Source organism: Myotis brandtii, unplaced genomic scaffold, assembly GCF_000412655.1.
Source record: "Myotis brandtii unplaced genomic scaffold, ASM41265v1 scaffold268, whole genome shotgun sequence".
NCBI classification, from domain to species: domain Eukaryota; kingdom Metazoa; phylum Chordata; class Mammalia; order Chiroptera; family Vespertilionidae; genus Myotis; species Myotis brandtii.
Genome location: NW_005360187.1, coordinates 1,108,335 through 1,122,815, shown reverse-complemented (window position 1 = coordinate 1,122,815; position 14,481 = coordinate 1,108,335). Strand labels below are relative to the sequence as shown.

At 40.2% G+C, this 14,481-nt stretch overlaps 1 protein-coding gene across 12 annotated transcripts in view; it reads left to right on the top strand.

Annotated features, from left to right (window-relative positions):
* ERC2 (ELKS/RAB6-interacting/CAST family member 2) overlaps positions 1–14,481 on the top strand; it is an 846,554-nt gene that overhangs the window by 483,795 nt on the left and 348,278 nt on the right. For all 12 annotated transcript variants that reach the window (XM_014541327.1, XM_014541320.1, XM_014541325.1 and 9 more), the window contains one exon: positions 8,162–8,322. In XM_014541327.1, the coding sequence (XP_014396813.1) occupies positions 8,162–8,322 (161 nt within the window). The remainder of the gene's footprint in view (positions 1–8,161; positions 8,323–14,481) is intronic.

The window sequence follows — 14,481 nt, the reverse complement described above, 5'->3', positions numbered from 1 at the left end:
GGCCACTCCGCCTGCCTCCTTCAGGGAGGCTAGCCATGGGCCTAGGGCAGGGTTGGCTCCTGTTTTACTCGTGCTCATCACTCAGTACTTTAATGAATTTTTAAACCACAGCTGTGATTAAATTTTTGTTTGATTTAAGCTTGCCTGCCAAACCAGACAGCCTCTGAGGACAGGTCTGTCACTGTGCGGGCGGAGTGCCTAGCACACAGGGTACGCCCGCCGAGGCAGGGGTGAGGGGAGGAAGGAGTGCTCATCTCCCAGGCCCTGTGGAGACGCCGTGGAAAGCAGAGCAGGACGAAGAGCTACTTGCTTCTACTCCAGCTCAACCTGGAACTTTGTTATTGTGCCAGCCTGCAACTTGCAGGTTCCTGGGGATGCTTGGCAGCTGTGGGGCGGCAATGGGCGTAAGTCCTGAGGAGCTGAGTCACTGGGCCTCCTTATCGCCGTAGAAAAGAGAAGGTACTTGAGGCAAACAGAGAGGATGGCAAGGGGACCACTGATTTATAGGGTAGGAAAGTCTCAAGTTCGAGCTTACACTTCATCCATCATTGCACTAAGTGGGTCAAAGGAGGCTGTTTCAGAGTCACGATTTTGCATTCCGCTTCCTGCCCTTCCTCGGGTATTACTGAGTGTGGACACTGGTGCTGTGGAGGTACTTACGGGGCTTCCAGAGAAGATACAGACATGGTCCGTGCCCACCAGGGGATTGCAATCTAGTTGTAGCAACTAAGCACACACATGGAATAGTTGAGCAGAAGTGGGAAGTGGATTTGATTAGATGGTTGAAAGTCAGGTGCAGACAGGAAGAACTGAAGGCACTTGGGTTGGGTAGAGGTCGCCTGGTTAGCAACCATTCTAGGGACGATGGTCACTGTCATGCACTGGGCACTTCCGGGGTGTCCTGCAGAGAGGGCTGGGTACTTTATGTATATTATCTCCCTGTAGGCTTTCGCCAATCCGTATATGGCTCTGTTTCCTTCCCACTTTAGAGAGGTCAGTAATATCCAGGGTTCCCAGACTTGGCTGCACTTGGCAGTGACATCAGAATCATCAGTATCTTTAATAAAATACGGATGCCTAACTCCCACTCACGTGCATTTTTATTTCATTGGTAGAGGTGTGACCATAGCATGAGGATTTTGCAAAGCTTTCCAATGGATTCTAATGTGCAACAGCATTTGGGAAGCACTGGCTTAGGATTGGCTTAAAGCCACAAAGATTCTCTTGGTGGAGCCAGTACTTGACCCAGGTCTGTCTACTTTCAGAACTCTCACCTCTTCTAATCACCGCACCCAGCGAAACGGGCCGGCCTCCATGACAGAGCCTTCACCGATGCAGTTAGCACAGGGGTGTGTTTGCCTGTGTTTGTGGTTGGTTTCGGGTAGGTGACAGCAAGCACAAAATCCTGAATTCAGTCGTAAGCAAACGTAACCTGGGGTGAATACTTACCAGACACTGTATTAATAAAAGCTGACACCAGGTACTAGCCACCAAGTATAAGGCATTGTTCCCACTGTCAACCCACTGAATTTTCCCAAAATCCCTTTGAACTAAGTAAGTTCTGCTCTTGCACTTTACAAGCCTCACTGAGGGTGACCCTGCTACTAAGTAGTGCAATAACCCCTGAGTTTTGTCTGTGACCACTGTGCTATGCTGCCTCTTCTTTTAAAAAGGTATTGTTTTCATATTTTCCAGGCTTGGCACTAAGGGCTTTGCATTCATGGCTTCTGCTTCATTTAACACTTGCATTTACTAGTACTTGTTATGCGAAGTGCTGTTGTTTTAGACGAGGAAACTGAGACAATTGATAAATGTGAAAGCAACGTTTTTGTCTGGTTTCAGGATCAGGGTAGTGCTGGCTTGTGGAATGAGTTGGGAAACTTTCCCTCCTCTTCAAGTTTTTGGAATAGTTTCAGAAGAGTAGGTATTAATTCTTCATGAGTGTTTGGTAGAATTCACCTGTGAAGCCATGTGGTCCTAATTTTTTTGGGGGGGGGAAGGGGGAGATTTTTGATTACTGATTCAATTTTGTTACTAGTAATTGGTCTGTTCAGATTTTCAGTTTCTTCCTGATTAAGTCTTGGAAGATTATATGTTTCTAGAAATCTGTCTATTTCTTCTTCTAGGTTTTCCAGTTTGTTGGCGTATACCTAGTCATAGTATTCTCTTATAATTCTTTGTATTTTTTGTGTGTTTTCAGTTCTCATCTCTCCTCTTCATTTCTGGTTGGATTTATTTGGGCCCACTCTTTACTTTTTCTTGATGAGTCTGGCTATAGTTTTATCCATTTGATCTTTATGAAGAACCAGATTTTAGTTTAATTTCTATTTTATACATATTTTTATTCTCTATTTTATTTATTTTAGGTCTAATCTTTATTATTTTCTTCCACTCATGTTGGGCTTTATTTGTTCTTCTTATTCCTTTAGATGTAAAGTTAGACTGTTTATTTGAGATTTTCTTGATTGTTGAGGTAGGCCTGTATTACTATGAATTAGAACTACTTTTGCTGTGTCCCATAGATTTTTGTATCATTATATTTTCATATTTTTCAAGAAATTTTATTTTTTCTTTCCTGCTTGATTCCTTCATTACCCATTGATTGTTTGGTAGCTTGTTATTTAGCCTCCCCATGTTTGTATTTGTTAGGAGTTTTTGGTAATCGATTTCTAGTTTCATACCATTGTGACTAGAGAAGATGCTTGATTTGATTTCAGTCCTCAAATTTATTGAGATTTGTTTTATGGCCTACTGTGGTCTATCCCGAAGAATGTGCACTTGAAAAAGAAGTGTGTATTCTGCTGTTTGGGTGTGGAATGTTCTGTAAATATCTATTAAGGCCTTTGGATTGAATGTCATTCATTTAAGACCATTGTTACCTTGTCAATTTTCTAGCTGGAAGATCTGTCCATTGATCTATTCTAAGTGGAGTGTTGAAGCTGTCCAATATTACTGTAGTACCTCTGATCTCTCACTTATATCTGTGATTGAATGTCATTCATTTAAGACCATTGTTACCTTGTTAATTTTCTAGCTGGAAGATCTGTCCATTGATCTAAGTGGAGTGTTGAAGCTGTCCAATATTATTGTACTACCTCTGATCTCTCACTTATGTCTGTTAATATTTATTTCTTTATTTAGGTGCTCCTATATGCAGTGCATATATGTTGACATCTATATCCTCTTGTTGGATTGATCCTTTTTTCATTATGTAATGCCCTTCTTTGTCTCTGTTGTTTCAGTCTTTTTTAATGTCTATTTTGTCTGATATATGTATAGCTACCCCGTATTTATTTTCATTTCAATTTTTATGAAATGTGTTTTTCCAGTCTTTACTTTCAGTCTGAGTGTGTCTTTCCATCTGAAGTGAGTCTCTTGTTGGCAGCATATGCTTATGTCTTTTTTTTTTTAATCCAGCCACCATATAGCTATTGGTTGGAATATTTAGTTCATTTGTATTTAAAGTGTTCATTGATAGGTATGTAGTTATTGCACTTTTATTAATTGTTTTGTAGTTCTTTTCTGTTCTTTTCATTTTCTCTCTTCTCTTGTAGACTGATGACTTTATTTAATAATTTGAGTTCCTTTCCCTTTATTTTTTGTGTATCTATTATAGGCTTTTGGTTTGTGGTTACCATGAGATTCATATATAACAAGATATATTTATGGCATTCTATTTTAAGTTGATGGTCACTTGAGATCAAAGACATTCTAAAAGTACTACATTTTTTACCCCTCCCCCACTTTTACGTGTTTTGGCACTATATTTCACATTGTGTGTGTGTGTGTATGTGTGTATCCTTTAATGTATTATTGTAGTCACACATAATCTTATTACTTTTCTCTTTTAAGTTTAATAGTAGCTTCATACTTGGCTAATCTACTACTTTCACTAAATGTTTGCCTTTATCAGTGAGATTTTTTCTTATATTTTTTATTTTTTAGCCTTTTTTTTCCACTTAAAGAAGTCCCCTTAACATTCCATATAGTGTCAGTTTAGTAGTGATGGACCCCTTTAGCTTTTGCTTGTCTCAGAAACTATTTTCCTTCAATTCTGAAAGATAGACTTTCTTGGAAGAATATTCTTGGTTTTAGGTTTTTTCTTTCATTACTTGGAATATATTGTACCATTCCTTCTGTTCTGAAAAGTTTCTGCTGAAAAATTAGCTGATAGTCTTTATGGGTATCCTCTTTGTTTAACAAACTGATTTTCTCTTGCTGCTTTTAAGATTCTCTCTTTATCTTTATTGGCATTTTTAAAATTTTTATTTATTTATTTTAGAGAGACAGGGAGAGTGAGAGAGACATCAATTTGTTGTTCCACTTATATATGCATTCATTGGTTGCTTCTTCTGTGTGTGTCCTGACCAGAGATTGAACCTGCAACCTTGGAGTATCAGGACAGTGCTCTAACCAATGCAGCTACCCAGCCAGGGACACTTGGTATTTTAATTATGATGTGTATTGGTGTGGGCCTTTCTGGGTTTAACACCTAGGGGATTTGCAGCGCTTCCTGGACTTGGATGTCTTCACCAGGTTAGAGAAGGTTGCAAACATTTTTCTTCAAATAGGTTCTCTGACCTTTTTTCTTCTCTCTTCTCTTTCTGGGACCACTACGATGCAAATGTTGCTATGGTTGATGTTGTTTCACAGGTTCCTTAAACTTACTATCATTTCTTTCTTTTTCTTTTTCTTCTTTTTTTTTTAATCCTCATCCGAGGATATTTTTCCATTGCTTTTTAGGGAGATTGGAAGAGAGAGGGAAAGACAGAGAAACATTGATGTGGAGAAACACATCAATTGGTTGCCTCCTGTAGGAGCCCTAGCCAGGACCCAGGTCGGGTAGGAGCCTGCAACCAAAGCACGTGCCCTTGACTGGAATCTAACCCAGGACCCTTTGGTCCCAGGTCGATGCTCTATCCACTGAGCCAAATTGGCCAGGGCCTCATTATTTCTCCTCTTCCTCCTCCTCCTCCTCTTTCCTTTCCTTTCCTTTTCTTTTTTCTTTCTTTTCTTTGTTCCCATTCTGTGATTTCCACTACCTGTTTGTCAGGTTGTTGATTTGGCCTTCTGTATTATCTAATCTTTTATTGATTTCCTCTAATATACTTTTCATTTTAGTTATTGTAGTCATCACTTCTGGTTGGTTCTTTTTTTATGTTTTCTGTCCCTTTCTTGATGTTCTTGCTAAATTCATCTGCCCTTCTTCTGAGTTTGTTGAGCATCTTTGTCACCAGTGTTTTGAATTTGTTATCTGGTAGATTACATTTAGGTTTGTAATCTTGTCTCTTTCATTTAGGTTTTTTTTCTGGAATTTTGTTCTGTTCTTTTGTTAGGAACATATTCTTATGTCTCCCACTTCGGTCGTTTCTCTGAGTTTTAATCTATGAAATCGGTGAAAATAGCAGCTCTCTTGGACTTGAAGGATGGCCTTGTGTAGGAGCGTCCCCTTTCTAGAGTGAGTGTGCCAGGTGTCTGGCCAGATGGCTGGATCTGTAGCTGGTGTGGGCATGGGCCATGATAATTCCTGGAACAAGCTATGCGAGGGCCTGAAACTGTAGCTAGAACAGGTGAGCCCCAAGGGTTTCCAGGGATGAGCCATAACAGAGCCTGTCTTGGCTGGTGAGGTGGAAGCTGTAGTTGGGACAGGCTGTGGAGAGTCCTGGAGGTCAGAGCCACTGCCCAGGAGCTGACAATGAAGCTAGCATGGGCTGGGGGAGGGGACAGGAGCTATGGCTGGAGCCCAAGGGCAAGTGGTGTAGCCAGTGTGGGCCTGGGACCTGGAGCCTAGAGCCTGGGGTGCACTAGGGACTAGGGTGGCCTTGGCCAGCTGGCTAGAGCTCCTGATTGACCTCCTGCCTGTGCACTCAAGGTGGTGGGGGAACACAGCAAATGTGCTGCCTGGAGCCTCCAACCCCAGAGAGAGTTCCCGCCTCCCCACCCCAAATTGGCAGATGCTCTAGAGCAGCGGTTCTCAACCTGTGGGTCGAGACCCCTTTGGGAGTCGAATGACCCTTTCACAGGGGTCGCCTAAGACCATCGGAAAACACATATATAATTACATATTGTTTTTGTGATTAATCACTATGCTTTAATTATGTTCAATTTGTAACAATGAAAATAACATCCTGCATATCAGATATTTACATTACGATTCATAACAGTAGCAAAATTACAGTTATGAAGTAGCAACGAAAATAATTTTATGGTTAGGGGTCACCACAACATGAGGAACTGTATTAAAGGGTCGCGGCATTAGGAAGGTTGAGAACCACTGCTCTAGAGTTAAGCAGGTGATTGATTTCTTTCCCATTTAGTCTAGATGCTCTTTAAATGACTGCTTTTGTGCTGTACCCTAGGGCCAGTGTGTCTGCAGGAGGCTCCTCGGTGCTGCACCCCTATTGCAGGTTGACTTGTGGGTATGGGTTCCCACAGCTCTCCTGCCTGTTTCTATGTGGTCTCTCTGTCATTTCTCGTGCAGACACTGTTCAGCCAGCCCCCAGTTCTTCTTCAGGTGGAATTGCTCTGTCTGCAGGTCCATTCAATGTATTTGTGGGAGGAGGTGAGTTCAGCGTCTCCCTGAGGCACTGTTTGGACGCCTCCTGATCTCTTTACACAGCTATTGAATGCATCAACACAGGAGGGAAGGAAGAAAAATAAAATCTCTGCTTCAGCCTCACCAAATATTGCTTTGTAGAAGGGCTTCTAGTCATATGTATGGCATTCTCTGAACTTGTATGAGAAACTAAACAATTTTGTGGTTGTGTTTCAATTTTTGTATATTTGTAAAGTTAAAGAATAATGCTTGTTATTCTCCAATTAAGCAGGTGTGGTTCTGAGACTTCAATAGGGTAACCTTTATATTCGTTGCTTTTTAAACTGTATTGGGTTTTGCTATGAGTTACATTACATGGTCATCAGTTTCCTCTTTTTATCAGGGCAAAATATTAAACTGTATTGGGTTTTGCTATGAGTTACATTACATTACATGGTCATCAAGTTTCCTCTTTTTATCAGGGCAAAATGGAGAGTTTGATGATCTTAAAAGCCTGTAATTTACCTTGGATGTGAGCTATAAGGCTTATTCTGAATAAATTCCATGTAAAGCTGCAGAAATTATGTAGAAAGTCTTTATGAATTGGAACTTAACATGTCACTGACACATTCTGAAGTGTGTTCCTTTGCCTTTAGTGATGGATGGTCCCATTCTGCCAAGTTTAGCTGAAAGGGGTGGCTTAGAAACCCAAGCATCAGATCTGGAATCTAGAAACTTCCTGGAACGTCCATAGTTTTAAATCAGGGTGGCTGCAGCCTGCATCTGTGCAAGGGATGGCATGCCACCAGCTTCTCCATGGAAGTCCCCGGGCCAAAGCTATACACACCAGCCCTGTTTCTTGTGCATCGGCGTTTAAAAGCCCCCAGTGGTTTGGGAGAATGAGGCCTTACTTTGGGGCTTCTTGGTCCAGTTTTGGTGGGACCTGACTGGAAACCCTGGCTATTAGATAGTCTGGCTTATTTCTATGGTGTATTAACACCCTATAAAAGTTACATGTCATTTATTTCAAATTTAGAGCCCTCTCAGACTTCAGGGGCCAACCAAACTTGAACCTTTTGTGGCTGGAATTCTGTTTACCTTTGGCCAAATCTTGCTTCCTGACTGTGAGCCTGGGAGGTGAGGTGAGGCCCCTTGGACATCAGGTCAGTTTTGCCAAACAAGGCTTTGATGGGTTCAAACATGAATGCATCTGAAACACGGAGATTAACTTGCTGTCAGAATCCTCTGGGGCCTACACACAGAAGTGTATGGTGCCAGGCACAGTGCATTTTGAGTGTTGCCTTCCGCCCACTGGGAGGCAATACCTGAGATTTTTGCCAGACACCGTTGAAATTGGGTCATGTCACTCACCTTCCACTTCCAATAAATATATCAGCGGGTTTCTATGAAGGTTGTTTGACACTCCAGTTGAATGAGGATCTTGGAGAAATTTGGACATTTCGGTGTTTGAAGCATTTGTGTTTAACCAGGGACAAAGTAAACAAGATGCAGTGTCCCGTTCAAGGATGGCTGATTCCTTTGTGTCTATTTCTGAACACAGGCTGGCAAGCAAGGCCTTGTGCTTGAATGAAGGAGCAGTAACAGCCCGTTGCATGTGCCTTTCAGATAGAGGAGCTGATGAACGCCCTGGAGAAGACCAGACAGGAGCTGGACGCCACCAAGGCACGCCTGGCCTCCACACAGCAGTCCCTGGCTGAAAAGGAAGCGCACTTGGCCAACCTCCGAATAGAGAGGAGGAAACAGCTGGAGGAGATCCTGGAGATGAAGTGAGTACCCATTTTTGTTTCCTGGTCTCTCTTTTCTGATCTCTCTTTAGGGATGGGGAAGGGAAGGCTGGAGGAGATGAAGAAAGAGCTTGAAGAGAGAATAATTTAGCTAACACCTGACTAGTCATTTCCAGGACTACGCTTCTTATTTTTTTTTAAATTATAGCTTCCCATGATCCATTTTGCACATTTTTCACATCTGTGATTCAGAACAAAGCATTGAGCATTAGATTTTGTATTTCTGTTTCATGGATGGCATTCTTAGGTCTGTCACAAAGGTCTGAACTGGCCCAGAGACCGAGGCTCGTTAAGCACAATAGTAATTTGAGCAGGGCACCAAGTTAAGTGGAAACTTCTCTGAGGAGGTATTTCCTAATTGTGACTATAACTTTGCTAATTATATTCTTTTCACTTGTGTACAATGCCTGGCTTGTGTTGGCTTTCATAGAGTCTCAAGGTTGGCACCTCTTTGTTTAGAAAGCAGGCCTCTGATTTGCTGAGCTGATAAAAACAGGCTTGGAAATCCTACTGCACCCCCACCCCTTCTGGGGAAGGTTAGGTAAGGGGGGAGACTGGATCCAATCTCTTTTCTTTGATTTAATCAGTAAAGTACGGCTGCATGCTGGGTAGTGGTCATTCCTGTGGGCCTATAGCACATCCATCTCCACCTAGGTCTTATTTTGCCCTCACAATGAAATAATATCATTATGGAAGAACATAGCCGAGAAAATTACTCAAAGATATTAGAAATAATCAATTGCTATGGATCTGTTTCTAAAGAAGCAGATAAGAAGCAACATGTCTCTATATAAGTTTTAAAATGAAATAATCACCAAGAAATAATTTCAATCCACCTTCCTTCCACAATCAGGGGAAATGTACATAACGATGACATCTTAAGCCTGTAACATAGACTTTGAAATTGGTGGCTAGGTATGGAAGAATGACCTTCTCCTGACCCCATAAGCCTTACACATGGTTAACATTAGACCCGAGAGCTTAGATCATGGAAAATGTGGAGTGAAACATTTTGAAAGATTTAATAATGAGGACAAAACTTTTATTTCTCATCAACTACCTCAGTTTCTCTAAGACCAAAGAATAAGTAGTTTTTTCTCACCTATAAACTCAAATGTTTCCTAATAAAAGATGATATAATGAAAACAGATATTTTTATCCTCAGTTTAGAGGTGGGGGAACTGAAACTCAGAAAGCTTTCAAGTAATTTGCTTAAGTCCATCTGGCCAGGATTAAAACCAAAACCTTCTACCTCAAGCTTTCTTTCTATGACCTCATTTTCTCAAGAAGTCATGTGAGCGCCACCAAGCCCAGAACTTCTGTGTTTGAGTCAGTGTGGTGCTCATCCTGCCTAGCACTGTGCCTGGCATGTGGTAGGTGCTCAGTGCTTGTTTGTTGAATAAGTGAGTAGGTTGAATGCGGAGACTGGATTTTATGTAACTAAGAAGCATAGTATTTCAAGCGCCTCGATCAATAATCTATTCACTACCAGCACATTGATTTCATCAGCCTTTATTCTTTTCCATTCATCTGTTCACTCCTGCCTCCTAGTGTGCAGCCTAGTTTCTCTCATTGCTTCCAAGTTAACTCTCTATCTCCTGGAGTGATTTATTATGCTATTTTATGGAAATTTCCATTCCTTCCTTTTCATAAAAAGAGCATATTCTTTCAACATTTTGAGAGAACAAATAATGGTGAAACATGCTGATTTGGGAGTCATCAGACCTAGAAATCCTATTGCTTCTACCTGGTGGCTGGTGACTTAAGGGAAGTGACCTGACCGTCACTGGTCACTGATCCTCCAGTTCCCTCCTGTAACCACTTCCCTGGGGTGGTTCTGAGCAGAGGTCCTCAGAGGAGGGCTTGGCACATGGAATAGAATATATGAGTGTAAATGGTGCTACCAGCCAATGAAAATATATCATGCGTTTAGTATACTTTGTGAAGAGTATCATTTATCTAAAATTTGGATTTATTTTTCTAAAACATATAAACCTTTTCCATGTGTATGTTTTCCCACTTAATTTCATGATTTCAGATAGCACCTAACTAAGACCTCTTTTGGTGAATTGCCACATTATTTCTGAAGTGCTTAATCTGCTACCACTACAAAATAAATACAAAATTCCTCTGTTAATTCCTTTGGTAAAAGTAACAAAGCCCCGCTTCACTAAGCCCAATATGAACCCCATTGACTATTTAACCAGCCCAGAACCCCACTTATGGCTCCGTTCTGGGACTGTGGGGACAAAGGTACAGGGCAATTGTATTGACTGAGAACAGCAACTAGATTCATCAACCTCCTGGGCTGTTCGAGTCCTTCAACTGGTTTGATTGTTCTTGATTATTAAGCTGAGTTGCCATATTGGTTACTCGACATTAACCCAGTCAACCTAAGTATGTGGGAACAGTCAGATGTGTATATCATTGGCAGAATTACTCTCACTCTGTGCCAGGCAATGTTGATTTTCTTTCAACTGGCAGGCAACATGCAGGCAACTTTCGGCCAAGTCCACCCAGTTTCCAATCCCTGGTGGGAAGGGAGAGGCTGTGTGGTGTTAGAGGAAAGAGCTGGAGCCCTAAGCCAAGAGTCGGGAGATATAATCTCATCCCTCACCCCTAACAGGAGATTACTGTCTGGTTGCTCCTGTTTTCCCTTCAGCAACATGAAGGTGATAATAGTGTCTACTCTATAGAATTGTTGTAGGGATTTTTTTTTTAAAAGTACTAAACTGAAATTAATATAAGCCAGCATATGTGAAAATGCTTTGAAATGTAAAAGGGGCTTTTGGAATGAAAGGTGGTGTCTGTTAAATCCATTGCAAAATCAAATGGCACCAAGTTTTAGAATTGGAAAGCAGCTGGTCCAGCATCCCAGTCTGCATAAGCCAGACTCTCATCCATTTAATTACAGATAGGAATTCCCAGGTCCTGGGAAACAGCATTCACAATGGAAGTCATGGGGTCATAATGTGATGGTCATGCTCGTGACTCTTGCAGGTAGCTCATGTGGAACTAGAATGGCTTTCCATGTAGTCTTTCTACTTGTCTTGGTTTTTGTTTTAGAGCACCACAGACTTTATCTGAACCTCACCCAGAGGATAGAAAGCAGTTTAGATATTTGTTTGAGTAACAGTGTTTATTTTAGAAAAGAAAAAGAAATATGAAGAAGCAAAATTAAATGTCACACTGGTGACATTTTGGTATATACCTTTACAAATACTCTTTACTTTTTAACAAAAATAGATCGTATTTTTATAGTTTGTAAATCCTGCTTCTTCTGTTTACTGAATGGGGAATACTCTCCCTGTCACAAGCATAGAATTCCATTTGTAATTACTCAATATATTATCATATAGGTTCGCTCCTTTATTGGTATCTCGGTGCCAATGTTTTGGTAATATAAAGAATGTTTTGATAAGCATTCTGCTCTTTAATTTCATTTCTTTTAAAATAATTATAGCTTGATATACAGTTACAAGAAACAGTAGAAAGAGGTCTCTTGTACATTTCCAACATTTCCCTCAATGGTAACCTCTTGCATAATTATAGCACAATGTCACAGCAGGAAATTGATATTGGTTCAGTCATCAACTTTAATTCAGATTTATTCAGTTTTACATGCACTCATTTATGTGTGAGTGGGTGTGAAATTGAGACATATCAATTTCAACTCATGTATAGATGTGTGTAACCACCATCATAGTCAAGACACAATATTGTTCTATCATTATAAAGACCCCTCATGCCACCTTTTGATAGCTACACCCACAACCAACTGTTTCCTCTTATTTTTATTTTTTGTTAATTCTCACCCAAGGATATTTTCCCTCCATTGATTTTAAGAGAGAGTGAGAGGGTCAGTATGAGAGAGAGGGGGTGGGTGAGAGAGAGAGACATCAATGTGAGAGAGACACATCTATTGGTTGTCTCTCCACACACCCTGGTCAGGACTCAGGGAATCAAATCTGCAACCCAGGTATGTGTCCTTGACTGGGAATCGAACCTGTGACTCTTCAGTGTGTAGGCCAACGCTCTAACCACCAAGCAAACTGGCCAGGGCCCAGCTGTTTCATTTTTACCCAGAGTTTTGTGTTATATCATTTTGGGACAAGTGCCAGATAGTGTATGTTTTCCCTGTCATTCTTCTTTGGCAGGGCAGGGAATTATCCTCTTCTTAGTTTAAATTTAGACTGAATTTAAAGTTAGGAAATATTACTTCATTCCTCTAATTTAAAGATTTCTCATGAGTTAGTTTTATTTTATTTGCAGTGGAATTCCCTTTTAATATTGGATATCTAGAACTTGTTATGTGGTAAGGATCGAATAAGTGTTTGAGGAATAAAAGGACAAATTATTTCAAAAACTCATAAATATTCATTGAGCTCTTACCATGTGGTAGGTACGGTTCTAAGTGAACAAAGAGACAAATCCATGACCTTATCCAGTTTACATTTTAGTAAAATGACTGAAGGAAATGAACAGACAAATACCTGAAAGAAATTAATAGATGAATAAAGTAGATTCTTGTATAACCAAAGAAGTTTGGAATCCCACTTAGCAAGCTATTTCCAAAGGTAAGGAGCCTCATGGCTATTTGGGGTAGAGAGGGACATGGGAAATGCAATGTGCCCTCCTACGGCCTGAGAACCCTTTTGGGAACTGACGACGAGGGAGGGTCTTTGCCTGTGTTTCAAGTAGGGTTCTTCCCCCGACACCTCTTTCTTCAGTTTGGTCTTTAGTGGTTGGCATTCTAACTGCCGGTCATTATTCTCACACTGGAAGGTACTAACAGTTTCCAGCCATAGAAGAACATAATATTGGCTTTCCCTTGTGTATAAGATTAGTCTTCTACTTCAAAAATATCTAAAACCTACATAATATTCACTTTCCCTTGGGTATAAGATTATTCTTTTACTTGAAAAATATCTAAAACCTCTTGCTAAAACATTTCCTAGTGGTTCAGCTTTGTTCCATTTGCTCCTATTTAAAGGGGATTTTATTAAAATAATATTAAGAACATCATTCTCTATGTTTGGTTTTATTAATGCTGGTTAATAAGCGTACATTCCAGTAACCAAAACTCGATTACTTAATTTCTGGCAGGTGAATTTGATATCTGTGGCTAAAAGGAGCTGAAGGCCATGAGATATAGTACGTACAATCTGTGTGCATTTGCTTGCACCGTTTAAACTTGCACAGTAATTTAATAGGCAGACAGGCAAGCTAACTGATATGTTCCATTTAGTAATAAATACTGAGTGAATAAGGGTTTTGAGAGATGGTTAATAGTTACATAATTCAAAGTGTGTATTTTAGATTTTTTGGTGGTTTCTTGTGTTTATGTTATAGAAAGGTTTTAAGGGGACCTCTACATTTTTAACTTATCTGATGATGTTGTGAGATTCATCTTAATATACTGGATATTGTTGCATTTTAGACATCTTCTCCAGATAGCCTCAAAAGCCTTTGTATACATTGAGCTATTTTAAGAAGTTTACAGTGAGGTAAGGCATGATCCTGTTGGCCGCTTTGATCTAGGATCCTTTTTGAGAGACCCACTCATTAGGTAAGTACCCTTCAAAGGAGACGCAGGGTGCAGAAAATAATATAATCAATTTATTCTTTACTTCATGCCAACATGAGAAAAGACAAATCACATTTCTTCAGGGAGGAATCCTAAGTGCTTGGCAATTTACACAGGATAAATGGAGCCTGGGAGGGGAGTTTTGAAGGCAATCATTACTTAAAATTGATAAACTTAGTTGCTAGAAGGATATACCAACTTACAGAGGTGTTATGGGGACTGAATGAAATTACACATTTATGAGAAAGTTATTTTTAAATAGTAAAATTATATATGTGTGTGTGTGTGTATATTATATGTTAGGTAAACCCAAAACAGTTAGCATACACTGATTCTGTCTTCAAATTCCAATTGGCCTTATGCTTTCAGCAATTTTTTTTTGGCTACAATTTTTTCTCTAACCAATGGTTTATTTAGAAGAATTTCAATGTTTCAATGTGTCCAGTTTTTAAACATATTAAGTACTATGGCAATGTGTCCTAGAATGGCACAGTCTGTTTGTCACTATGTACCACCTGCTCAGTTCTAAAAGTGAACCAAGTCAGCTAGGACCC